The following is a 27,206-nucleotide window of genomic DNA, read 5'->3' on the forward strand; positions in this document are numbered from 1 at the left end:
CAGCCATAAAGGCTTTAATTGCACCAAGAAGTTCCTCCTCTGTAATTTGGCCTTCACATGATTCTTTCAGTACAGATGTTAACTTTACATTATTAATATGAAAAAAATCCATACAATTAGCTTCGGTTAGTGGATATGGAGGAGACTGAAAATAAAAACATATTCTTAAAGTACTTCACTTCCTCTTTCAAAATATAATTTGGTGAATCATGCGTGACTCATCATTTGTAACAAGTTTCAGTTAAAAAAATTGGGTAGCATATGTTGAAGATTGAAAAATAATTTGGTGCATTTTTCCCCATATTCCATCCAGTTCGCATTATTTTTATAATATATTACACTGGATCTTTCTTGAATAAGTTCCTCCATTTCTTTTTGTTTTTCCTCTAACTTATTCTGTGCCTCTATGGTACCGTTTTATTGCTATTTAACTGTACTGTTAGTCCTTCAATTTCCTTTGTTATTATCGACTCTTTTGATCTAAATTGCTTTTGTTTTATAGATGAGTACTGAAAGGCATGGCCTCTAAAGGCACATTTAAAATTGTCCCATCCAAAATGGATCTGCTGTACCTATGTTATGTCGTAAAAGTCAGTTATAAATTATTCTATCGTAGTTATAAACTAGTTATCATCCAGTAGGCTTTGATTACATTTCCAATATCCTCGCCCACGTGGAAATTCTGTAAGAGTAATATATATGCCAATTATATGATGATCCGACCGCATTCTGTCCCCTATCAACACTTTTTAAACGTTTGGTGCCAGAGAGAATGACATAAGAAAGTAATCAAGACGACTAGCTTGATTAAGCCTCCGCCATGTATATCTCACTAGGTCAGAGTATTTTACCCTCCACATATCCACTAATTCCAATATATCCATGACATTCATGATTTCCTTAAGTGCCTGAGGGTGATAGTTTGTAGTGTGATTTCCTTTCCGGTCCATAGAGGTATTTAAAACCGTATTAAAATCCCCCACCATAATAATAGAGTCTAGTGTTGCTTGTAGAGTTGATCAAATCTTATATATATTTTCAAAGAAGCTTGGATCATCATTATTTGGAGCCTATAGTTTAATAAGCCATATCTGTTAATTGTCCAATAACATATTTAAAATAATCCATCTACCTTGATGATCTGTTTGGACAATTTGCACATTTGGATCAAAATTACTGTTAATTAATATCACCACCCCTTTTGAATTCCTTTGCCCACGGGAAAAATATATTTCGTCCCCCAGTCCTTTTTCCACAAAACTTCATCTAAAATTGTTGAATGAGTTTCCTGCTAACAATAGATATTTTATTCCTTCTCGTTTAGCCAGGTAAATACTGATTGTCTTTTCTTATTATCTGCTAGGCCATTACAATTATAACTGGCTATACTTATTCACCACTTACCATAATGAGACACAAGCTTCAATTCTATTTATCAAAATATAGGTTTGTAAACATACCATTAAAAAGTAGCATGATGATTGAGTCTATATAGCTGTACCGTGATATTTGCATTGCTACTAAGTAAACCTCCAATTGGTCCCCACTATTCCACCCGCTAAAAGCCCTCCTCATCCCGAGTTGGGTTGTCATCCCAATGCCCGGCAGACCACCCCCGACCCCCCGGATCCCATCCTTGGAAAAGAGCACACAGTGCCACCCACAGAACAGAAGCAGATCAACCGCCAAATGGATTATATATAGCCATTCAAATATATATATATATATATATATATATATATATAGCCATTCAAATATATATATATATATATTTCAAAAATCCTGTTTATCTTATTTTCCATAATTAGCTATTCATATTTGTACTGATGTACAGGGCTCTTACAGCAGGCCCATAAAACAGTTAGGGACTTCTCCTTAGTATCTGGGTCATTCAGGTGGGTGTCTAGGGTATAGGGTTGTAGTTTAAAAAATGTAGTTTACCATGATAGAACTATAAATAAAAGATATGTATAATTTATTTTAAAACGCTGTTCCACTATGATAGAACAATAAATAAATTAGATGTATAATTTATTATAAAATGTATATCCCTCATCTGAACAACATTGAACGCTCTCTCACAACACCTGCTCACAGAAATACATTGGTTCAGGGACATGCAACCAATTCCTTTCTCACTCAACGCCACACTTTCCCAAACACCAAAAAACACACACCATACCATCCACACATACTGTGCCTTCTGTTTACTGAGTTTTTATCTTCACCATGTTGAATTAGTGCTTTTGTGTTCCAATTAATTATATTTGAAGATAGATAGAAAAGCTATATTTTTTGCATTATTACAATCCATAACCGGGCTAGAATTATGTGTTTCCTTATTTGCCTCCTCTATGAGAACTTTGTCATTTTTAAAATAGCCATGGAGTAGTCTTTGTGTCTCAGAACAACTGGTTTTCAATATATAGTTTGTCGACGACGAGAGCTACGCATTTCCCTTACAATCTATTCTCCTTGAAAATTGGATACAGAACTTTACGCCGTTCTGCAATTTCCTTTGTTAACTGGTCATTCATGCCAATTTTCATGCCAGCAAGTCTTTTACACAGGCTTTTAACCATTATTTTATCTTTAAGGAAAGCAAATTTGGCAACGATTGGGCGTTCATACCTCTGCCCTCTCTGTCCGAAGCGGTGTACACGTTCAAGTTGGATTTTGTCATTTTGTCGATAGCTTGGCGTGGAATCTGAAGCGCTGTAAGGAGGAACTCTCTACCTACAGATTCAGTACTTCTCCTTCTTTCCCTTGGATACCTGTAAGTACCAGATTCTCTCTCATGGATCTAGCCTGTATGTCAAGTAAGGCTTCTCTCAGAACGATGTTCTCCTTTTTAAGTTCATTCACTTCGGTTTCAATCTTATTGACCGTCCCTTTTAGCTTGTTTGTGTCTTTCTCCAATGTCGCAGCTTTTTCGTCACTCATCTCGAGGCTCGTCTTCAACTCTTTTATATCCTTACTGACTAGTTCAAGTATACCCATTTTGTCATTTATTGATTTTACCAGATGGGTTTCGACCTTTACCATTCCCGCTGGTGAAAATATTAAATCGTCTGTGTCTGTAGAAGAGTCATGTTTTCGTCTTGAAATAGGTTCCCCTGTCTTACTCTCCATCATGTTTGGGTGTTGATTGTTTTCATAATATTTGTAGATAAATGTCTCTAGTCTTATGATTTGTTTTGGGTTGTTATCCAGATTGAAGGTTATTACCCACCAGATTGTGCAGTGCTAATATTTAGTCTAACTTACCGATATTAAATATTATGTTTTTATCTTGAGGTGGTCTACATAGCTGTGTTCAGTTCGCCATCTTGCCACTTCCGGAAGATTCTTGGTGGTTCCAAACTTTTTCCATTAAAGAATGATGGAGGCCACTGTGTTCTTGGGGACCTTCAACGCTGCAGAATTTTTTTGGTACCCTTCCCCAGATCTGTGCCTTGACACAATCCTGTCTCGGAGCTCTACGAACAATTCCTTCGACCTCATGCTCTGACATGCACTGTCAACTGTGGGACCTTATATAGACAGGGGTGTGCCTTTCCAAATCATGTCCAATCAATTTAATTTACCACAGGGAGACTCCAATCAAGTTGTTGAAACATCTCAAGGATGATCAATGGTAACATAATGTGCCTGAGCTCAATTTCGAGTCTCATATCAAAGGGTCTGAATACTAATGTAATAAGGTATTTCTGTTGTTTTATTTGTAATACATTTGTAAATGGGGTATTGTGTTTAGATTGATTTAGGGGGGAAAAATTATATAATCAATTTTAGAATAAGGCTGTAACATAACAAAATGTGGAAAAAGGTAAGGGGTCTGAATACTTTCCGAATGTACTGTATACACACTTAGTGTACAAAACATTAGGAACATGACATAGACTGACCAGGTGAATCCAGTTGAAAGCTATGATCGCTTATTGATGTCACTTGTTAAATCCACTTCAATCAGTGTAGATTTTTAAGCCTTGAGACATGGATTGTGTGTGTGTTCCATTCAGAGGGTGAATGGGCAAGACAAAATATTTAAGTGCCTTTGAATGGGTTATAGTAGTATGTGCCAGGCGCACCGGTTTGAGTGTGTCAAGAATCGCAACGCTGCTGGGTTTTTCCCGTGTGTATCAAGAATGGTCCACCACCCAAAAGACATCCAGCCAACTTGACACAACTGTGGGAAGCATTGGAGTCAACATGGGTCAGCATCCCTGTGCTGGAATGTGCTGGAACAATTGGAGACATTTCTTTAATGAAGACCACAGTAAAGAAGAAATTGAAGGGATAAAACACGGACACAGACTGAATACATTTCTTCACAAGTGATTTTCTCCTCCTCGTCCTCCTCTCATTCCATTGTAAAACGGAAAATAGATAATGCCAATATGGAGCATCCCACAATACCGATATAATGCCTGAAGAAACGAAATTGCCAAAGGAATGACAGCATGCAGTAGTTGAGTATCTTCAGCTTTCTCTTCTGCCTCTTGTAACCACACTGTTTGTTTCTCTGACAAATATATGTTTGCTTGTTAGCCTATTCTTTTTTTCACTCAAAAATGTCTGCTGTAAGTAATTGTCAAAATCATAACCATAGACCATTTGCTCTGTCACATGTTCACTTTATTGACCTGTATGAGTTGGATTAGCTTGCAGTATGCATGTTCAAATGTTTAATTTGCTTTCTTTCCAACATAAAACGAGCCACTAACTTCCTGATTAATTATAATCACCTAGTTATAATGAGGTTCCATTGCAGTGACATCCACACTGTGTTTTAGGAGCTCACCTCTCTGTGTGTGTGTGTGTGTGTGTGTGTGTGTGTGTGTGTGTGTGTGTGTGTGTGTGTGTGTGTGTGTGTGTGTGTGTGTGTGTGTGTGTGTGTGTGTGTGTGTGTGTGTGTGTGTGTGTGTGTGTGTGTGTGTGTGTGTGTGTGTGTGTGTGTGTGTCTCAGTGCAGCTTTGTTTATCTCTCCTCTCCTAATTTCCTCTGTCTTCCTCTATGGTTGTGTGGAGTGGATACTAATTCATGTATTTGTGTCTGAAAATCACACTCTGTAGATTAGCCAAATGGCTTCACAGTACTGGCTTTACTGTTTCACAGTAACACATTGTATTGTTTTCCTTGAACTCGAACAAAGGATGTTTTCCAGGTGAATGTGGTTTTTCATAATGTTAGTTATTTTACAGCTTTGATGTTACAGAGGGGACATCAACTTTCCATGCCTCCACCTCCAATCACATTTTTGCTGTTCTCTAAATGGTTGGTTCGTAATTCTATAAGTAAGGTCATTAAATTGACCGGATCATAACCGTCAGGGATTTTCTAAATGCCTGTTTCTCTTTTACCAAACCTAGAGAGAGGTAAAGAGAAAACAACAATTTGTGAGGCGTTATTTTTCACATTTCTATCTGGCTGTAGAGCTGTTCTGCAGAGACGGAGCTGATGGGGTGTCATCAGTAATAGAGAGACAGACAGACGGCATGGACTGAGAGATCCACCACTTGGCAGCCAGGACACAACTCAACACACCCGTCTCAATGCTTCAGAGACGTTGCAGCTCTGACACTCCATTCTGACAGCTGGGATCATTTTGGGCTGTTTTTCTCCAGAGTTGCCGTCCTTTTATTATGTTGTAAGCCCCCCTCTCCATGTAAAGGAAATCTTTGCCAGGGGTGATTGACTCTGAAAAAGAGCATAAGACAGCGGGAAGTAGAAGAAACATTTTATGGCTCAATTTGCTTTTTTAGGAGTAACCTTGGTTATTACACAATCCCATTTCCCTCAGAGAAGAAGTCGTGGGCATTCAGTGAGGGTGGCAGACAGAGAGAGGGAGTTTGCAGAAGACGCTTGGAAATGGAGAGGGAGTTTGTGTGAGACAATGCACATCAGGAAAAGTTTGATGCCAGTGCCCATGTCAGTGGTGTGCGTCTTCCTGCAGGCCCTGAGAGTCCCCTGAGAGCCAGCAGAGGCGACAGCCCATGTGTTACCTGTCAGGGGTCCAATCTGCGCAGAACGCAGTGGAGAGGAAAGTTAATGGCCAGAATCAGAGCAGTCAGAGGACGCTTCTGTCACAGGGTTTCCTTTAGCCAGCAATTACCGGCTTTTGGCCGATTAAAAAAAGAAAACCCAATAAATTAAATTGTTGACTGTCAAAATGACCGGAGAAAAAAAATCCCATTGCAAAATAATGCATTTCAGTCATTGATGGAAATACAAGCCGATGTAAATACATCTGACCATCATGCATATCGGTCTATAGGTTAATTGGCATAATTTAGTGGAATTAAATTGGCTATGTGTATTTTTGTTAGTCATCATGTATTATATTTATCCAACACAACTATCTCAAGCTCGCGCACAGCATACAGTGCAGAGGTTTTTTTGAGAGGGATTTCTCCTGCTGCTCCTCAGCTGGTTGCTGCTTGAGTAAAACATGCTTTTATAAGCCCATTCATTGTGCAACAATTGTAAATGCAATCATGTGTTAAAAACCATTTTGGTGCGCTATTAAAAAGAGCTACTATTTGTATTATTTCTCAACTGGTACTAAAGCGCGCCTCCCATTCACCATCACGTGCAGGCAACAGGCTATCAGCGTGTTACCCACCACTTTACAATGTGAGCTGGAAGCTCTATGCATTTTGAAAACATACTTAATTGTTTGAAACCTGGATGCTTTATTTCATATTATGAGGCATGTACTACCTTGCTTCAAAGTAGCCTAGGCCAAATCCGACCAATGGGGAAGCAATTCTTTTACAAAGACTTCATAGACTACGCGTGAGGGGAAGCAAACAATTTATCCTACCATATCTACTGATCTTCGTCAGAGTTATGATTTTCATATGCATATTTTTGTGGAACAGTTTCATTTCAATAATAATGTTTTTGTCTCTCAAAATCATTGACACGTGGTTAATCAGAATAATCAGAATTAAAATTATGAAATGGAAAAGTTAAAAGTCAACTACTGCGAGATCACCAGCCTCTACCATATGGACACATTTTACTGAGCTACAGTTCATTAGGCCCTAATCTATGGATTTCACATGACTGGGCAGGGGCGCAGTCATGGGTGCCAATCAAATGAGAATGAGTTTTTCCCCACAAAAGGGCTTTATTACAGACAGAAATACTCCTCAGACGATCCCGCAGGTGAAGAAGCCCGGATGTGGAGGTCCTGGGCTAGCGTGGTTACACGTAGTCTGCCGTTGTGAGGCCGGTTGTACGTACTGCCAAATTCTCTAAAATGATGTTGGAGGCAGCTTATGGTAGAGAAATGAACATAAAATTATCTGGCAACAGCTCTGGTGGACATGCCAATTGCATGCTCCATCAAAACTTGAGACATCTGTGGCATTGGGTTGTGTGACAAAACTGCACATTTTAGAGTAGCCCTTTATTGTTCCCAGCACAAGGTGCACCTGTGTAATGATCATGCTGTTTAATCAGCTTCCTAATATGCCAAACCTGTCAGGTGGATGGATTATTTTGGCGAAGGAGATATGCTCACTAACAGGGATGTAAACAAATTTGTGCACATAAATTAAGAGAAATAAGCTTTTTGTGCATATGGAATATTTCTGGGATCTTTTATTTCAGCTAATGAAACATGGGACCAAGACTTTACATGTTGCTGTATAATGTACTCTATTATAATTCGCAATGGATGTAAAAAAACAACAACGCTTTCCTACATTTCCGTGCAGCAGGCCAGGTACTTCTGTGCTTGCTCAGACATGCACGCTCCCTCAACATTATCAGGAAAGAGAAACCAGAAACATGGTCATTGCTCACATGGAGCACTCCAAACAAAAGACAATGAAAAAATTTACAAATCTCATAAATGATGGTTATGAAATAAACCAAAACTTGTTTTTCACAAGTGTAGCAGGTGTTGAACTCTGCAAACAATGTTTCCACTCCAAGAATGAGAACGGACTGTAATTAATACACACATTAACAGAAATGAATGTAACCAAATGACAGGGATTAACGGTACATTTACAACTGGTGACATATTTAATGAGGAATTGATTAAAAAAGAAAAACGGGCACGGTTTCAACATTGCTACGTAAAGACGTGTTCCGAGGCCTCTCCACTAAGGGTTGATACTTTTGGGATGCAGTATGAGGTGCAGTTAACTCTAATGAACTTATCCTCTGGGTCTTCCTTTCCTGTGGGTGTGCAGAGAACACACTTTGCACACCTACTGGCTCTAGCAATGTTTGGGTGGCATTCTTGGAAATGTCTGTAACCGAGAAAACAACACTGAACGGTAAACAAGAAGACACGACGAAGACTCGCAACAAGATGGCGGATGCTAAAGTTATGGAGATGCTAGCTGATTTTCATGACCAAACTTCGTACCTCTGTGTCAAGTCTACAAGCTGAAATTATGACAGAAGTCCAGTCAACTATGGGGACACTACAAACAACTGTCACGACACAAACCCCAAAAATAAAGGATATGGAAACATCGTTGACCGTCATCAATAAGCGGCTTACCGAATTGGATACCAAAAACTATGAGCTTACCCCCGAGAACGTGAAGCTAAAGGTTAGTCTAGCTAAACAGGAAAAACGTTTATCGGAATCCCAGAAGGGTGCAATCCTACCGAGTTCATGGCCTCTTTCCTGCAAGACATCCTCGGTGGAGAGATGTTTGACAGGCCCCCAGTCATCGACAGCTTATGGCCGTGAACGTGATTAACTTTTATTTGCCCTATTTGGGTAGTCCATGCACCGCATATAGATGGCTGACTACCTCGGGATGGAACCGTCCACCATGCCATGGTAGGTATGCAAAGTAATCGTTAATAAGCGTAATGGTGTAATGTAACTAGGCTTTTCATTTACAGAACTGAGGTTGAATGAATAAGCCAAAATCCAATGACGTTCCTTAATTTGCTCCTTTAGTTGGGCCTCAAGGTAGACAAAGTGGCGTATATTACTAGGATATATTAATTTACTTTAGGCCCGCAACTTGTAAATATATATACTTGTATATATATTTACAAGTTGTATATATATACAGTGAGGGAAAAAAGTATTTGATCCCCTGCTGATTTTGTACGTTTGCCCACTGACAAAGAAATTATCAGTCTATAATTTTAATGGTAGGTTTATTTGAACAGTGAGAGACAGAATAACAACAAAAATATCCAGAAAAATGCATGTCAAAAATGTTATAAATTGATTTGCATTTTAATGAGGGAAATAAGTATTTTACCCCTTCTCAATCAAAAAAGATTTCTGGCTCCCAGGTGTCTTTCATACAGGTAACGAACGGAGATTAGGAGCACACTCTTAAAGGGAGTGCTCCTAATCTCAGTTTCTTACCTGTATAAAAGATACCTGTCCACAGAAGCAATCAATCAATCAGATTCCAAACTCTCCACCATGGCCAAGACCAAAGAGCTCTCCAAGGATGTCAGGGACAAGATTGTAGACCTACACAAGGCTGGAATGGGCTACAAGACCATCGCCAAGCAGCTTGGTGAGAAGGTGACAACAGTTTCTGTGATTATTCGCAAATGGAAGAAACACAAAAGAACTGTCAATCTCCCTCAGCCTGGGGCTCCATGCAAGATCTCACCTCGTGGAGTTGCAATGATCATGAGAACGGTGAGGAATCAGCCCAGAACTACACAGGAGGATCTTGTCAATGATCTCAAGGCAGCTGGGACCATAGTCATCAAGAAAACAATTGGTAACACACTATGCCGTGAAGGACTGAAATCCTGCAGCGCCCGCAAGGTCCCCCTGCTCAAGAAAGCACATATACATGCCCGTCTGAAGTTTGCCAATGAACATCTGAATGATTCAGAGGACAACTGGGTGAACGTGTTGTGGTCAGATGAGACCAAAATGGAGTTCTTTGGCATCAACCCAACTTGCCGTGTTTGGAGGAGGAGGAATGCTGCCTATGACCCCAAGAAACCATCCCCACCGTCAAACATGGAGGTGGAAACATTATGCTTTGGGGGTGTTTTTCTGCTAAAGGGACAGGACAACTTCACCGCATCAAAGGGACGATGGACGGGGCCATGTACCGTCAAATCTTGGGTGAAAACCTCCTTCCCTCAGCCAGGGTATTGAAAATGGGTCGTGGATGGGTATTCCAGCATGACAATGACCCAAAACACACGGCCAAGGCAACAAAGGAGTGGCTCAAGAAGAAGCACATTAAGGTCCTGGAGTGGCCTAGCCAGTCTCCAGACCTTAATCCCATAGAAAATCTGTGGAGGGAGCTGAAGGTTCGAGTTGCCAAACGTCAGCCTCGAAACCTTAATGACTTGAAGAAGATCTGCAAAGAGGAGTGGGACAAAATCCCTCCTGAGATGTGTGCAAACCTGGTGGCCAACTACAAGAAACGTCTGACCTCTGTGATTGCCAACAAGGGTTTTGCCACCAAGTACTAAGTCATGTTTTGCAGAGGGGTCAAATACTTATTTCCCTCATTAAAATGCAAATCAATTCATAACATTTTTGACATGCGTTTTTCTGGATTTTTTTGTTGATATTCTGTCTCTCACTGTTCAAATAAACCTACCATTAAAATTATAGACTGATCATTTCTTTGTCAGTGGGCAAACGTACAAAATCAGCAGGGGATCAAATACTTTTTTCCCTCACTGTATATATATATATATATATATATATATATATATATACAGTGGGGAGAACAAGTATTTGATACACTGACAATTTTGCAGGTTTTCCTACTTACAAAGCATGTAGAGGTCTGTAATTTTTATCATAGGTACACTTCAACTGTGAGAGAAGGAATCTAAAACAAAAATCCAGAAAATCACATTGTATGATTTTTAATTAATTAATTTGCATTTTATTGCATGACATAAGTATTTGATACATCAGAAAAGCAGAACTGAATATTTGGTACAGAAACCTTAGTTTGCAATTACAGAGATCATACGTTTCCTGTAGTTCTTGACCAGGTTTGCACACACTGCAGCAGGGATTTTGGCCCACTCCTCCATACAGACCTTCTCCAGATCCTTCAGGTTTCGGGGCTGTCGCTGGGCAATACGGACTTTCGGCTCCCTCCAAAGATTTTCTATTGGGTTCAGGTCTGGAGACTGGCTAGGCCACTCCAGGACCTTGAGATGCTTCTTACGGAGCCACTCCTTAGTTGCCCTGGCTGTGTGTTTCGGGTCGTTGTCATGCTGGAAGACCCAGCCACGACCCATCTTCAATGCTCTTACTGAGGGAAGGAGGTTGTTGGTCAAGATCTCGCGATACATGGCCCCATCCATCCTCCCTTCAATACGGTGCAGTCGTCCTGTCCCCTTTGCAGAAAAGCATCCCCAAAGAATGATGTTTCCACCTCCATGCTTCACGGTTGGGATGGTGTTCTTGGGGTTGTACTCATCCTTCTATTCCTCCAAACACGGCGAGTGGAGTTTAGAGCAAAAAGCTCTATTTTTGTCTCATCAGACCACATGACCTTCTCCCATTCCTCCTCTGGATCATCCAGATGGTCATTGGCAAACTTCAGACGGGCCTGGACATGCGCTGGCTTGAGCAGGGGGACCTTGCGTGCGCTGCAGGATTTTAATCCATGACGGCGTAGTGTGTTACTAATGGTTTTCTTTGAGACTGTGGTCCCAGCTCTCTTCAGGTCATTGACCAGGTCCTGCCGTGTAGTTCTGGGCTGATCCCTCACATTCCTCATGATCATTGATGCCCCACGAGGTGAGATCTTGCATGGAGCCCCAGACCGAGGGTGATTGACCGTCATCTTGAACTTCTTCCATTTTCTAATAATTGTGCCAACAGTTGTTGCCTTCTCACCAAGCTGCTTGGCTATTGTTCTGTAGCCCATCCCAGCCTTGTACAGGTCTACAATTTATCCCTGATGTCCTTACACAGCTCTCTGGTCTTGGCCATTGTGGAGAGGTTGGAGTCTGTTTGATTGAGTGTGTGGACAGGTGTCTTTTATACAGGTAACGAGTTCAAACAGGTGCAGTTAATACAGGTAATGAGTGGAGAACAGGAGGGCTTCTTAAAGAAAAACTAACAGGTCTGTGAGAGCCGGAATTCTTACTGGTTGGTAGGTGATCAAATACTTATGTCATGCAATAAAATGCAAATTAATTACTTAAAAATCATACAATGTGATTTTCTGGATTTTTGTTTTAGATTCCGTCTCTCACAGTTAAAGTGTACCTATGATAAAAATGACAGACCTCTACATGCTTTGTAAGTAGGAAAACCTGCAAAATCGGCAGTGTATCAAATACTTGTTCTCCCCACTGTATATATATACAGTACCAGTCAAAAGTAGTTTGGACACACAAATCAAGCAAAGGGTGGCTACTCTAAAATCTATTATCATTTGTTGAACACTTTTTTGGTTACTAAGTATTTCCATATGTGTTATTTCATAGTTTTGATGTCTTCTCTATTACACTATTATCTATAATGTAGAAAATACTAAAAAGAAAAACCCTTGAATGAGTAGGTGTGTCCTAACTTTTGACTGGTACTGTATAGCCCATGTATAAAAGCACATCATCAGTAATGAATGAAATTCTATGATCTTCGTCACCCATAGAGATGCCCCTAGACCTTATTGCCTCAGCCAGTGGTTCTATGACTAACAAGAACAGAGCAGGAGATAAAGGACAGCCTTGGCAATAGCCCCTACCGATAGAAAATCTTTCTGATAATTTACCATTTGTGTTAACTGCCGCTGATGGGTCAGAATGAAGTAATTTTACTAAATTAATAAAACTGTCACCCCGATTGACTTTTTCTAATACCAGAAACAATCATTTCCACTCAACTCTTTTCAGCATTGAGAGACAATGAGGGTCTTTCATTCTGCCAAGATGGTTTATGATATTAAAGCACGTCTCACATTGTCCTTTCCAAATCTGGATTTGACAAAGCCATGTTTAATGAGGTCTGGAGTAGGACCTCCAACCTGCGAGCAAGTGTTTTAGCAACTATTTTAACATAGAATCCTAGCAAACTGCAGTTTAATGGGTTTTTGCCCTTTTATAGAAACAGGCTAATGGATGCAGTTTTCCAGGACTTTGGTATGATGTCTGTTTCAAACATATCATTTAGAGCAGGCATGAAGATAGGCCAAATCTCAGGCAGAACATCTTGTAGAACTCTGCCAGGAAGCCATCAAGGCTGGGTTTCTTGCCAGAAGGCATTGCCTTAACAGTTTCCCAAACCTCTTCAGGAGTAAAGGGAGCATTTAGTCTATTTCTATGCTCATCTGATATACTGTAGTGGGCAAGATGATCTTATTCAGATATTTTGTAATTTTGTTGTTAGATCCTGTACATTGTGAAGTATAAAGAGATTTTTAGAAGTCGCAAAACATATTATTGACAAGCAATGGATCATAAGAAGTATAGCCATCTGCCATCCTTATAGACTTAATCGATTTTTCGTTCTGTTATTTTTTAAGTTGGTGTGCAAGCAGACGGCACCGACGGTTACCGAACTCACAATATTTTTGCTTGGTAAAAAACACTCGTTTCTTTGACATGCTTTGTATGATCTAAATAGAGTTTGGCCTCAGCATAAGCTAGTGACTTCCTGTTCTCCTGGGTTGGTTGTTGTTTATGAAGAAGTTCTACAGGCTTTACTTCAGCCTCCAACCTTTCCCTATTTTCCATCCTAAACTTCTTGATCAGAGAGACTTGGGAAATTATACAACCCTTTATGGTTGCTTTAGCAGCATCCTAGACAATTGCAGCTGAGACAGGAGAGAGTTGATTGTCGAGACAGTAATGTGATCATTTATCTTTTATCACAGAGCAGAGTCCTTTATTGTTAAGCAGAGACGTATTTTGTTTTGGGAATGTTTTGCCAATTTCATTATCTATATACACTGTGTGCATGGTCAGAAATGACTATAGAACCAATAGCACATGACTGGACAACATGCATGTAAGTAGAGGGCATAAAAAATTGCCCAATCTAGAAAATGAATTATGGGGCCTAGAGTAGAAAGTATAGTGTCTGACATGAGGATTTAGCTCTCTCCATATGTCTACTAAACCAGATGAATCACAAATGTTTCTAAGAGTATTTGAGGCTCTATGATTCGAGACTGGAGCAGCTGAAGATTTATCCAGTTAATCCAAAGTACAGATAAAATCTCCTGAAATAAACCCAAGTCTCTTTGGTGGAGTATGTGTTCGGGGCATATACATTTAGTATAGTAAGATGTTGACCAAGTATATTACCTGTATTCAAAATAAATAGTCCTTCAGGGTCTGTAACTTGGTGCTCAAATAATAAATGGGACATTTTATTTCCAAGGATGGCAGCACCTCTTTTGTTTGAACTAAAATAAGAAAAATACACCTGGCACACCCAATCCCCCTTCAGCATGTTCTGGTGAAGATAAATGGGTCTCCTGTAGTATAGCAATTGAAACCCTTTCCATTTTTAAGAATGTTCGAATTTTCTACCTCTTGACCACATGCCCCGAACATTCCAGGAGACTGCTTTAAATGAACTGTTTATGTTTCAGTAATGTTAATTAATAACTTAATTCAGACTGAGTAGTGCATCACATAAGAATACCATTTTGAAACCCCCACTGCCGAGTCCCCAAATGAAACGACAGACCCCAAAAACAGTATATACCCTGTTTTCTGCCATGTTGTTAACAGGAAGCCCACTAAGGGTTTTTAAGAAGTTTAATTATGTCCTATATTGAATAAAGGGGAATTAGCATAGATCTATGGACATGTGGAGGATAAATGAATAACCTGATCTTTTACATTTTCCAAAAAATTATCGCTATTGCACTCATATGCATGTACCCGAACACACACACAATACAGTCACATGTAGCCTAGCCTATACAGTACCAGTCAAAAGTTTGGACACCTACTCATTCAAGGGTTTTTCTTTATTTTTACTATTTTCTACATTGTAGAATAATAGTGAAGACATCAAAACCATGAAATAACACATATGGAATCATGTAGTAACCAAACAAGTGTTAAACAAATCAAAATATATTGAATTAACATGTTTGATTCTTCCCTTTGCCTTGATGACAGCTTTGCACACTCTTGGCATTCTCTCAACCAGCTTCACCTGGAATGCTTTTCCAACAGTCTTGAAAGAGTTCCCACATATGCTGAGCACTTGTTGGCTGCTTTTCCTTATCTCTGCAGTCCAACTCATCCCAAACTATCACAATTGGGTTGAGGTCTGATTGTGGAGGCCAAGTCATCTGATGCAGCACTCCATCACTCTCCTTCTTGGTCAAATATCCCTTACACAGCCTGGAGGTGTGTTGAGTCATTGTCCTGTTGAAAAACAAATGAAAGTCCCACTAAGCGCACACAGATGGGATGGCGTATCGCTGCAGAAAGCTGTGGTAGCCATGCTGGTTAAGTGTGCCTTGAATTCTAAATGAATCACTGACAACGTCACCAGCAAAGCACCCCCACACCATCACACATCCTCCTCCATGCTTCACGGTGGGAACCACTCATGCAGAGATCCTCCTTCACCTACTCTGCGTCTTACAAAGACCAACGTAATTAGAGCAGTAAAAATACATATTTTGTCATACCCGTTGTATATGGTCTGATATACCACGGCTGTCAGCCAATCTGCATTCAGGGCTCGACCCACCCATGTTGTAATTGTGATGTTTGTATTTTTTTCTCTCAATTTTTGACTGCCTTTTTGTTTAATGTTTTACTCTATCCTTATTCATTTTATTGGTGTGGTGCACTTTATCTGGTTGTCTATGTTACCCCTGTTAATAGAAAATAACATTTTAATAAAAAGATCATTACAAAAAAAACACAAAAACTACAAAAAACTATTCACACAATGAAACTGGCAGGAGACAGCTGAGCCATTGTGGAGAGAGACTTGCCTATATCTTCGCCACACACCCCTCCCCTTCTTCTTGTCTCAACATTTTAAATTATACTCAAGATACTATCTTAACACATATTTTAGATCCTTTTCACTGACAACAGCAATTCAATAATCAGCTAGGCCTATTGCCAAGCGCGCTGCCCAAATTGCAGGCTTCCCAAATAGGCATAGGCCTACGAGCTTGTGATTTGAAACAATCCAGTTATTTTTGAAAAGAAGCTAATGATCCTCGATTCCTCTGTGGCTAAGTCATGCTTTCTGGAGAAAGTATTTCCATTTGCTTCCCTATTTGTTTCTCTGTTTTCATATCATCTTTCTTTCGTTGTCCAGAAGCCAAAGGCACAATCCTAGTCATATTAGCAACCCATCCTAGTTGTTACATCTTTAGATTCCACTTTCTCAAATGGCCGGTAAATTAAAATCTTCCCGGTCACGAAAACTCTGGTCTGTCATGAGTACTCTACTAACATACTTGGAGAGTATCCAAGTCAAGCCTGAGAATATTTGGCTTTTAATTAGATGTAGACGTGACAACTGGAAAAAATGATGTTGCTTTACAGAAAAGTTATCATTAATATTATTCTCTCTCTCTCTGTCTTTTAATTGATCATAGTGAGCTTGAAGGCATTGCTCTGTTGTTTAGGAGAATACATGGAATACACAAAAAATACATTATGACAAACGTTGGTGTTGTTCGGTAAAAAGGTCGTAAATAGATTGTCAGAATACATTTACAGTTGACTACAGATTTCTCAATCAGGGCAAATGACACAGGAAACAAAATAAGTCACAGGAATATTACCTCTGATGATTGGTTTGCAGTGAAATATCACCTGGGCTGTGTGTGTCTGACATTCTCCAAACTCCACAACTATATTTTACATTTACGTTTTTTTGTTTGTTTACTGATTCAGAGTAGGTCTGCCAAGTAAAACACTCTCAACCCCGTTAACCCCCCCTTAACCTCCCCGCCCCACCACACACTTAGACCACTGCTCCCGAGTGGCGAGCAGTGCATCCCAGTGCTAGAGGTGTCACTACAGACCCTGGTTCGATTCCAGGCTGTATCACAACCGGCCGTGATTGGGAGTCCCATAGGGCGGCGCACAATTGTCTCAGTGTTGTCCGGATTAGCCGCGGTAGGCCGTCATTGTAAATAAGATATTTTTCTTAACTGAATTGCCTAGTTAAATAAAGGTTAAATAAATAAACACACACACACACACACCTCTGTTTTGGCTCAACTTCATGAGAGCTTGTACCTGAAGTCCCCATTGACAAAGTGATTTGTTCCCCTGTGCTCACCCTGCCTGCCCCTGAACTGACAAGAAAGTAGCTGTGCTGGCGTGACTGTTGTGCCCTGTCTGAGCAGCCCAGATAGCACCTCTATCTCGCTCCCTCTCCCCACCTGTTACTAAGCTTGTCACTGCCTCCTCCACCTGTGTAATAAAATTAGCCTCAGCCGAAGGAACTGAGAGAGCAACACGTAATTGCATAGCAAGAAACGAATGGGAAAGCTGGGAATGAAAGAGAGTCGCTGTTGATATGGGTTTAGCCCCCAAGTCGAATAGTAGAGAGCGTCTCGGTACACAATACACAGACACACACACACATACTCACACACACATACACACGCATAAACACACACATACATACACACCTAAACACACACACACACAACCTGCTGAGATGCTAACCCTTTGGAAGGTCAAATGTACAGTTTCAGAACTGGAGATTGCATTTTAAATGTATACAATACTGTATTTTAAATATAGTATTTTATATTTTCTACTCTTTCTCTCTCCCTATTTCTCTCTTTCTCCCCCGCCCCTCTCTCTCTCTCTTTCTCTCTCTCTATAGTTACGGGGACATGGTGCCCAAGACGATCGCAGGGAAGATCTTTGGTTCTATCTGTTCTCTGAGCGGGGTGCTGGTAATCGCCCTGCCTGTTCCCGTCATCGTGTCCAACTTTAGCCGCATCTATCACCAGAACCAGAGAGCTGACAAACGGCGTGCTCAGAAGGTACAGGTGAACACCATTCACCTGATGGATCACCTGCATCCGGCTGTAGGGAGGCAAGGGGTGTGTGTATGTGTGTGTGTGTGTGGGTGTGTGTGTGTGTGTGTGTGTGTGTGTGTGTGTGTGTGTGTGTGTGTGTGTGTGTGTGTGTGTGTGTGTGTGTGTGCGTGTGCGTGTGCGTGTGTGGATGCGACACCCCTGGCCCCCCTAACTTCAGAGGCTATCCCCGGCCCGCTAGACCTCTGGCATGCAGCAGAGAGACAGATGTGAGAGGTTACGCACTAGGAACTGCTGGGGGGTCGATGGGAGGCCCTTGTTCCAGCATCACACAATCAAACCACCATTTAGCAAAGGATCATTAGTTTAATGTCAGCGGCAAAGATCTGATGACAAATCTGCTCTGTTTGATGAAAGGCAGAAAGGACATTTTGGACATTTTCAGCTGGGTGTTCACCCATTAAGTACGTGCTCGTGTCTGAGTAGCAGATTTATTTATTTATTTTTATTTCACCTTTACTTAACCAGGTAGGCTAGTTGAGATCAAGTTCTCATTTACAACTGCGACCTGGCCAAGATAAAGCACAGCAGTTCGACACATACAACAACACAGAGTTACACATGGAATAAACAAACATACAGTCAATAATACAGTAGAAAAAAGAAGAATCTATATACAGTGAGTGCAAATGAGGTAAGATAAGGGAGGTAAGGCAATAAATAGGCCATGGTGGCGAAGTAATTACAATATAGCAATTAGACACTGGAATGGTAGATGTGCAGAAGATGAATGTGCAAGTAGAGATACTGGGGTGCAAAGGAGCAAGATAAGTAAATAAATACAGTATGGGGATGAGGTAGTTGGATGGGCTGTTTACAGATGGGCTATGTACAGGTGCAGTGATCTGTGAGCTGCTCTGACAGCTGGTGCTTAAAGCTAGTGAGGGAGATATGGGTCTCCAGCTTCAGTGATTTTTGCAGTTCGTTCCAGTCATTGGCAGCAGAGAACTGGAAGGAAAGGCGGCCAAAGTAGGAATTGGCTTTGGGGGTGACCAGTGAGATATACCTGCTGGAGCGCGTGCTACAGGTGAGTGCTGCTATGGTGACCAGTGAGCTGAGATAAGGCGGGGCTTTACCTAGCAGATACTTGTAGATGACCTGGAGCCAGTGGGTTTGGCGATGAGTATGAAGCGAGGGCCAGCCAACGAGAGCGTACAGGTTACAGTGGTGGGTAATATATGGGGCTTTGGTGACAAAACGGATGGCACTGTGAGTGTTGGAGGCTATTTTATAGATGACATCGCCGAAGTCGAGGATCGGTAGGATGGTCAGTTTTACGAGGGTATGTTTGGCAGCATGGGTAAAGGATGCTTTGATGCGAAATAGGAAGCCGATTCTAGATTTAATTTTGGAATGGAGATGCTTTATGTGAGTCTGGAAGGAGAGTTTACAGTCTAGGCAGACACCTAGGTATTTGTAGTTGTCCACATATTCTAAGTCAGAACCGTCCAGAGTAGTGATGCTGGACGGGCGAGCTGGTGCGGGCAGTGATCGGTTGAAGAGCATGCACTTAGTTTTACTTGCATTTAAGAGCAGTTGGAGGCCACGGAAGGAGAGTTGTATGGCATTAAAGCTCTTCTGGAGGTTTGTTAACACAGTGTCCAAAGAAGGGCCAGAGGTATACAGAATGGTGTCGTCTGTGTAGAGGTGGATCAGAGAATCACCAGCAGCGAGAGCGACATCATTGATATATACAGAAAAGAGAGTCGGCCCGAGAATTGAACCCTTTGGCACCCCTGTAGAGACTGCAAGAGGTCCAGACAACAGGCCCTCCGTTTTGACACACTGAACTCTATCAGAGAAGTAGTTGGTGAACCAGGCGAGGCAATCATTTGAGAAACCAAGGCTGTTGAGTCTGCCAATAAGAATGTGGTGATTGACAGAGTCGAAAGCCTTGGCCAGGTCGATGAATACGGCTGCACTGTAATGTCTCTTATCGATGGCGGTTATGATATCGTTTAGGACCTTGAGCGTGGCTGAGGTGCACCCATGACCAGCTCGGAAACCAGATTGCATAGCGGAGAAGGTACGGTGGGATTCGAAATTGTCAGTAATTTGTTTGTTGACTTGGCTTTTTAAGACCTTAGAAAGGCAGGGTAGGATAGATATAGGTCTGTAGCACTTTGGGTCTAGAGTGTCTCCCCCTTTGAAGAGGGGGATGACCGCGGCAGCTTTCCAATCTTTGGGAATCTCAGACGATACGAAAGAGAGGTTGAACAGGCTAATAATAGGGGTTGCAACAATTTCGGCAGATAATTTAAAAAAGAGAGGGTCCAGATTGTCTAGCCCGGCTGATTTGTAGGGGTCCAGGTTTTGCAGTTCTTTAAGAACATCAGCTATCTGGATTTGGGTGATGGAGATATCGGGGAGGCTTGGGCGAGTTGCTGTGGGGAGTGCAGGGCTGTTGACCGGGGTAGGGGTAGCCAGGTGGAAAGCATGGCCAGCCTTAGAAAAATGCTTATTGAAATTCTCAATTATAGTGGATTTATCGGTGGTGACAGTGTTTCCTAGTCTCAGAGCAGTGGGCAGCTGGGAGGAGGTGCTCTTATTCTCCATGGACTTTACAGTGTCCCGGAACTTTTTTGAGTTTGTGCTACAGGATGCAAATTTCTGCTTGAAAAAGCTAGCCTTAGCTTTCCTAACTGCCTGTGTATATTTGTTCCTGACTTCCCTGAAACGTTGCATATCACGGAGGCTATTCGATGCTAATGCAGAACGCCACAGGATGTTTTTGTGCTGGTCAAGGGCAGTCGGGTCTGGAGAGAACCAAGGGCTATATCTGTTCCTGGTTCTAAATTTGTTGAAAGGGGCATGGTTATTTAAGATGGTGAGGAAGGCACTTTTAAAGAATGACCAGGCATCCTCTACTGACGGGATGAGGTCAATATCCTTCCAGGATACCCGGGCCAGGTTGATTAGGAAGGCCTGCTCACTGAAGTGTTTTAGGGAACGTTTGATAGTGATGAGGGGTGGTCGTTTGACCGCAGACCCGTTACAAATGCAGGCAATGAGGCAGTGATCGCTGAGATCTTGGTTGAAAACAGCAGAGGTGTATTTGGAGGGCAAGTTGGTTAGGATGATATCTATGAGGGTGCCCGTGTTTACGGATTTGGGGTTGTACCTGGTGGGTTCATTGATAATTTGTTAGAGATTGAGGGCATCAAGCTTAGATTGTAGGATGGCCGGGGTGTTAAGCATGTCCCAGTTTAGGTCACCTAGCAGCACTAGCTCTGAAGATAGATGTGGGGCAATCAGTTCACATATGGTGTCCAGGGCACAGCTGGGGGCAGAAGGTGGTCTATATCAAGCGGCAACGGTGAGAGACTTGTTTCTGGAAAGGTGAATTTTTAAAAGTAAAAGCTCGAATTGTTTGGGTACAGACCTGGATAGTAAGACAGAACTCTGCAGGCTATCTCTGCAGTAGATTGCAACACCGCCCCCTTTGGCAGTTCTATCTTGTTGGAAAATGTTATAGTTAGGGATGGAAATTTCAGGGTTTTTGGTGGTCTTCCTGAGCCAGGATTCAGACATGGCAAGGACATCCGGGTTGGTAGAGTGTGCTAAAGCAGTGAATAAAACAAACCTAGGAAGTAGGCTTCTAATGTTAACATGCATGAAACCAAGGCTTTTACGGTTACTGAAGTCAGCAAATGATAGCGCCTGGGGAATGAGAGTGGAGCTAGGCACTGCAGGGCCTGGATTAACCTCCACATCACCAGAGGAACAGAGGAGGAGTAGGATAAGGGTACGGCTAAAGGCTAAAATAACTGGTCGTCTAGTACGTTCGGAACAGAGAGTAAAAGGAGCAGATGTCTGGGCACGGTAGAATAGATTCAAGGCATAATGTACAGACAAAGGTATGGTAGGATGTGGATACAGTGAGGGTAAACCTGTGCATAGAGTGACGATGAAAGAGATATTGTCCCTAGAAAAATCATTTAAACCAGGTGATGTCACCGCATGTGTGGTAGGTGGGACTAAAGTGTTAAATAAGGCGTATTGAGCAGGGCTAGAGGCTCTACAGTGAAATAAGGCAATACATACTAACCAAAACAGCAATTGACGTTAGCGAGAGGCATGCGTAGCCGAGTGATCATAGGAGTCCAGTGAGTGGCTTCAGGCAGCTTGCGGGCCGGGGCTAGCAAGCTAACAGAAGGGCCTTGGAGGGACGTTGCGATGGAAGAAAGTCTGTTGTGGCCCCCTCGTGCTGTTACGTCGGCAGACGGATCAGCAGCGCTCCGTGTGGTAAACCAGGCCAATTGGCAGAATAGGTATAGTGTCCAAAGAATGTGCTCTGGACAGCTAGCAGGCCGCGACTAGCATACTAGCGGATGGGATTTCAGGGGACGAAGCGACGGCGGAGCCAGTTGAGAAAAACCCCATTGTGCGAATCACATCGGTGGTCCAGTCATAATGAGTCGGCGGGGGTCCAAGCCAGTTGACAAAAAGAGGTATTGTAGCCCAAGTAGTGGCTGATGGACGGACCTCTTTGGCTAGCCGGGAGATGGGCCTAGCAAGGCTAGCTCCAGGCTAATTGGTTATTGCTTCGGGACAGTGACGTTAGCCAGGAGTGGCCACTCGAATAGCAGCTAGCTTGCTGCGATGATCCAGGTGAAAAAAGAAAAAAAGTTCAGAGCTTGCGGTAGGACTCCGGAGATATGGAGAAAAATATGTCCGAATTGCTCTGGTTTGAGTCGCGCTGTGCAGACTGGCGAGAGTTGTCCGTGCTAGAGGTAGCTGATGACCGCTAGCAGTGGCTAGCTGACTACTAACTAGTAGCTAGTTAGCTGGCTAGCATCTGTTGGGGTTCCGGTTCAGGCGACGGTTCAGACGACGGATCAGCAGTGCTCCGTATGGTGGGTATAGTGGCCAAAGAATTTGTCCGATGGGCCTCTTAAGCTAACAGTCCGATGTACTTTAGACAGCTAGCGGGCCGTGGCTAACTAGTAGCCAGTTAGCTGTTAGCCAGTTAGCTGGCTAGCTTTTGATGAGTTAATAAGTATTAAGTATAAAAATAGCAGATCCGTACCACATTGGGTGAGGCGGGTTGCAGGAGAGTATATTCAGTCCGTAGATAGAAAGTTACATTAAAACTTCTTATGGCTGCAATCCCATTAACGGGATGATATGACAACAGCCAGTGAAAGTGCAGGGCGCCAAATTCAAACAACAGAAATCTCATAATTAAAATTCCTCAAACATACATGTATCTTATACCATTTTAAAGGTAATCTTGTTGTTAATCCCACCAAAGTGTCCGATTTCAAATAGGCTTTACAGCGAAAGCACCACAAACGATTATGTTAGGTCACCGCAAAATCACAGACAAACACAGTCATTTTTCCAGCCAAAGACAGGAGTCACAAAAAGCAGAAATAGAGATAAAATGAATCACTAACCTTTGATGATCTTCATCAGATGATACTCATAGGACTTCATGTTACACAAAACATATATGTTTTGTTCGATTAAGTTCATATTTATATCCAAAAACATCAGTTTACATTGGCGCCATGTTCAGAAATGCCTCCAAAATATCCGGAGAAATTGCAGAGAGCCACGTCAAATAACAGAAATACTCATCATAAACTTTGATGAAAGATACATGTTTTACATAGAATTAAAGATACACTTGTTCTTAATGCAACCGCTGTGTCAGATTTTAAAAAATCTTTACGGAAAAAGCACAATATTCAATCATCTGAGAACAGGGTTCAGCCACAAAAGGAAGCCCCAGTTACCCGCCAAATTGTGCAGTCAACAAAACTCATAAAAAGCATTATAAATCTTCACTTACCTTTGCTGATCTTCATCAGAATGCACTCCCAGGACTCCCACTTCCACAAGAAATTTTCGTTTTGTTCGGTAATGTCTATCATTTATGTCCAAATAGCTATTTTTGTTAGCGTGTTTGGTAAACAAATTCAAAGTCAGGAAGCGCGTTCACTAAAAGCAGACGAAATGTCAAAAAGTTCCGTAACAGTCAGTAGAAACATGTCAAACGATGTATTGAATCAATCTTTAGAATGTTTTTAACATAAATCTTCAGTAACGTTCCAACCGGAGAATTACATTGACTTCAGATGTGCGATGGAACAGAGCTCCCTCTCATGTGAACGCGCATGGTCGGAGCATGGTCAGGTCATGATAGACCTTACTCAATCCCCTCTCATTCGGCCCCCCTTCACAGTAGAGGCATCAGACAAGGTTCTACAGACTGTTGACATCTAGTGGAAGCCGTAGGAAGTGCAAACTCATCCATATCCCACTGTGTATTCAATAGGGTCTTGGTTGAAAATTGATCAACCTCAGAATTCCCACTTCCTGTTTGGATTTTTTCTCAGGTTTTTGCCTGCCATATGAGTTCTGTTATACTTACAGACATCATTCAAACAGTTTTAGAAACTTCAGAGTGTTTTCTATCCAATACGAATAATAATATGCATATTTTAGCAACTGGGACTGAGGAGCAGGCAGTTTACTATGGGCACCTCTGTGCACCTTTCATCCAAGCTACTCAATACTGCCCTGAAGCCATAAGAAGTTAAAATATTAAATATATATACGGGAAAAAAACAAGGAAAAACGATGTTTACAAGGGACAGGAAGGGACAAGACAAAAACACACATCCGACTGCTACGCCGTCAGCCTGCACACATGCTGTGTGTTCTCAGAGTGCCTGGGAGAGAGACCCTCTACAGGTGCTCTGACCATACCCACTAAACGCTAAGTACACACACACACCAAGCATTAAGTGGCAGTACCTAACCCCTCTCACCACAGCCCCAGTGGTGTTGGCCTTTCATAAAAAGATAAGAGTACATCAAGGCAGAGTGTAGTTGAGTCCAGTATGAGGTCATACTCCTCAGGTTACACCCAAGTTACACCCCTGAGGTCGCACCCCTGAGGTCGCACCCCCCAGGTTACACTCCCCGGGTTACAATCCTGAGGTCAAATGTTAAGGCAAATATCTAGTGTATGCTTTCCTATGGTCTTCTACAGTGAGTAGCATTGTCATTTTATCTTCTAACACTGCAGTGGAAACATGTCATAGACACGGTGCTAATCAGTCTCTAAAGACTGTCCCTGATGACCCCTACCCGCTACCTCTTGCCTTGTACCTGCTAACAGTTATTACTCTCTTGTGCCAGGCTCCTGAAATGTGCTCTACATGCACCTTCAAACTGGGCACCCCCTGTTTGAATCAACGTTGTGTCCATTACATTCCTATGAAATGTCATTGAACCAACGTGGAATAGATGTTGAACTGACTTCTGTGCCCGGTGGGTTGGTCCACGTGCGCTGACGAGCCAGAGCGGGTGTCTCTCAAATTAGATGTGTTCACCTCTCCCTCCCTCCCTCTCATCCGTCTTCGTCCCGATTTAATAGCGGGCTGGCTGCTCCAAGCTCCCAGTACAATTAGCTGGCCGTCTGGGGCCAACACTGTAAAAAAGAAATCTCATGTATCCTATCCTGTCTTCCTCGTCCAAGTACAGACCTTTAACTTCATCTAGCAGACAGGCGGATAGTTATTCTATTTTCATAGTTAAGTAGTACAATAATATGTAAGAAGGGTACTAGGAAGATTGGTATTGTTACGCATCAACCCTGTGTGGCGGGCTCCCCTAATGCACCATCCCATTTACTCTGAGGGTCGCCACTAGCTTGACCAGCCACACAAAGAGGACAAGAAGAACTTTGTGGCGCGTCTTATTCACTGGTGAAATGCTACTGAGGCCCAGAATCATGGCAGCAAAGGTTTTATTTTAGTATAACACAAATCACGAATTTAGTTGCTAGAACAATAGAGAGGGCTCTCACCCACAGCACAGAAGGTTCTGACTGGGCTGGGGTCACTGTGTTAATGGCACGGCAAAGTTAAGTGGTGCAATACAGAGAGAAACAGTGTGTCGTCAGGAACAGAGAGAGACAGTGTGTCGTCAGGAACAGAGAGAGACAGTGTGTCGTCAGGGCCAGAGAGAGACAGTGTGTCGTCAGGACCAGAGAGAGACAGTGTGTCGTCAGGAACAGAGAGAGACAGTGTGTCGTCAGGAACAGAGAGAGACAGTGTGTCGTCAGGAACAGAGAGAGACAGTGTGTCGTCAGGAACAGAGAGAGACAGTGTGTCGTCAGGAACAGAGAGAGACAGTGTGTCGTCAGGAACAGAGGAGAGACAGTGTGTCGTCAGGAACAGAGAGAGACAGTGTGTCGTCAGGGCCAGAGAGAGACAGTGTGTCGTCAGTGCCAGAGAGAGACAGTGTGTCGTCAGGAACAGAGAGAGACAGTGTGTCGTCAGGGCCAGAGAGAGACAGTGTGTCGTCAGGAACAGAGAGAGACAGTGTGTCGTCAGGGCCAGAGAGAGACAGTGTGTCGTCAGGAACAGAGAGAGACAGTGTGTCGTCAGGAACAGAGAGAGACAGTGTGTCGTCAGGAACAGAGAGACAGTGTGTCGTCAGGGCCAGAGAGAGACAGTGTGTCGTCAGGGTCAGAGAGAGACAGTGTGTCGTCAGGGCCAGAGAGAGACAGTGTGTCGTCAGGAACAGAGAGAGACAGTGTGTCGTCATGACCAGAGAGAGACAGTGTGTCGTCAGGGTCAGAGAGAGACAGTGTGTCGTCAGGGCCAGAGAGAGACAGTGTGTCGTCAGGGCCAGAGAGAGACAGTGTGTCGTCAGGGTCAGAGAGAGACAGTGTGTCGTCAGGGCCAGAGAGAGACAGTGTGTCGTCAGGGCCAGAGAGAGACAGTGTGTCGTCAGGGCCAGAGAGAGACAGTGTGTCGTCAGGGTCAGAGGGAGACAGTGTGAGTTCCATTAGATTAGCTCAGACAAACACTTTGCTCAGAGAAGACTATTACTTTCCTCTTGGGCGGTGGCCGAAGCTGGACTGTGGCTGTGGATGAGCTGTGGCTGGGCTGGGGCTGGGGCTGCAGTATGGCCACAGCTGAATGAGGGAAACATCCACTCCCCAAGACAGCACAGAGTGAAGAGAGATGGAAGGAAGTTGAACTGGATTCAGTTTGAAAGGTTTTTGTTCTTTTTTTTTTGTTAAAGAAACTCTGTGCACATCACCCACATTTCCAAAGCCTCCTTTCAGTTAGAGACTGCTCCAGTTTTTCATTTATTCATTTCAGTTTTTCCTACATCAAATGAAGCCTTTCATCAACATGTCTGAGTAAAGCGAATGACATGAGGCAGCCTGCTCACTTAAATGAC

General features: G+C 42.5%; 1 protein-coding gene across 2 annotated transcripts in view; it reads left to right on the plus strand.

Moving 5' to 3' along the window:
- Window positions 1-27,206, plus strand: part of LOC139554946 (A-type voltage-gated potassium channel KCND3-like) — a 154,475-nt gene that overhangs the window by 116,031 nt on the left and 11,238 nt on the right. For both annotated transcript variants that reach the window (XM_071368258.1, XM_071368267.1), the window contains exon 3: window positions 17,780-17,948. In XM_071368258.1, the coding sequence (XP_071224359.1) occupies window positions 17,780-17,948 (169 nt within the window). The remainder of the gene's footprint in view (window positions 1-17,779; window positions 17,949-27,206) is intronic.

This window comes from Salvelinus alpinus, chromosome 2 (assembly GCF_045679555.1).
Source record: "Salvelinus alpinus chromosome 2, SLU_Salpinus.1, whole genome shotgun sequence".
In the NCBI taxonomy this organism is placed as follows: domain Eukaryota; kingdom Metazoa; phylum Chordata; class Actinopteri; order Salmoniformes; family Salmonidae; genus Salvelinus; species Salvelinus alpinus.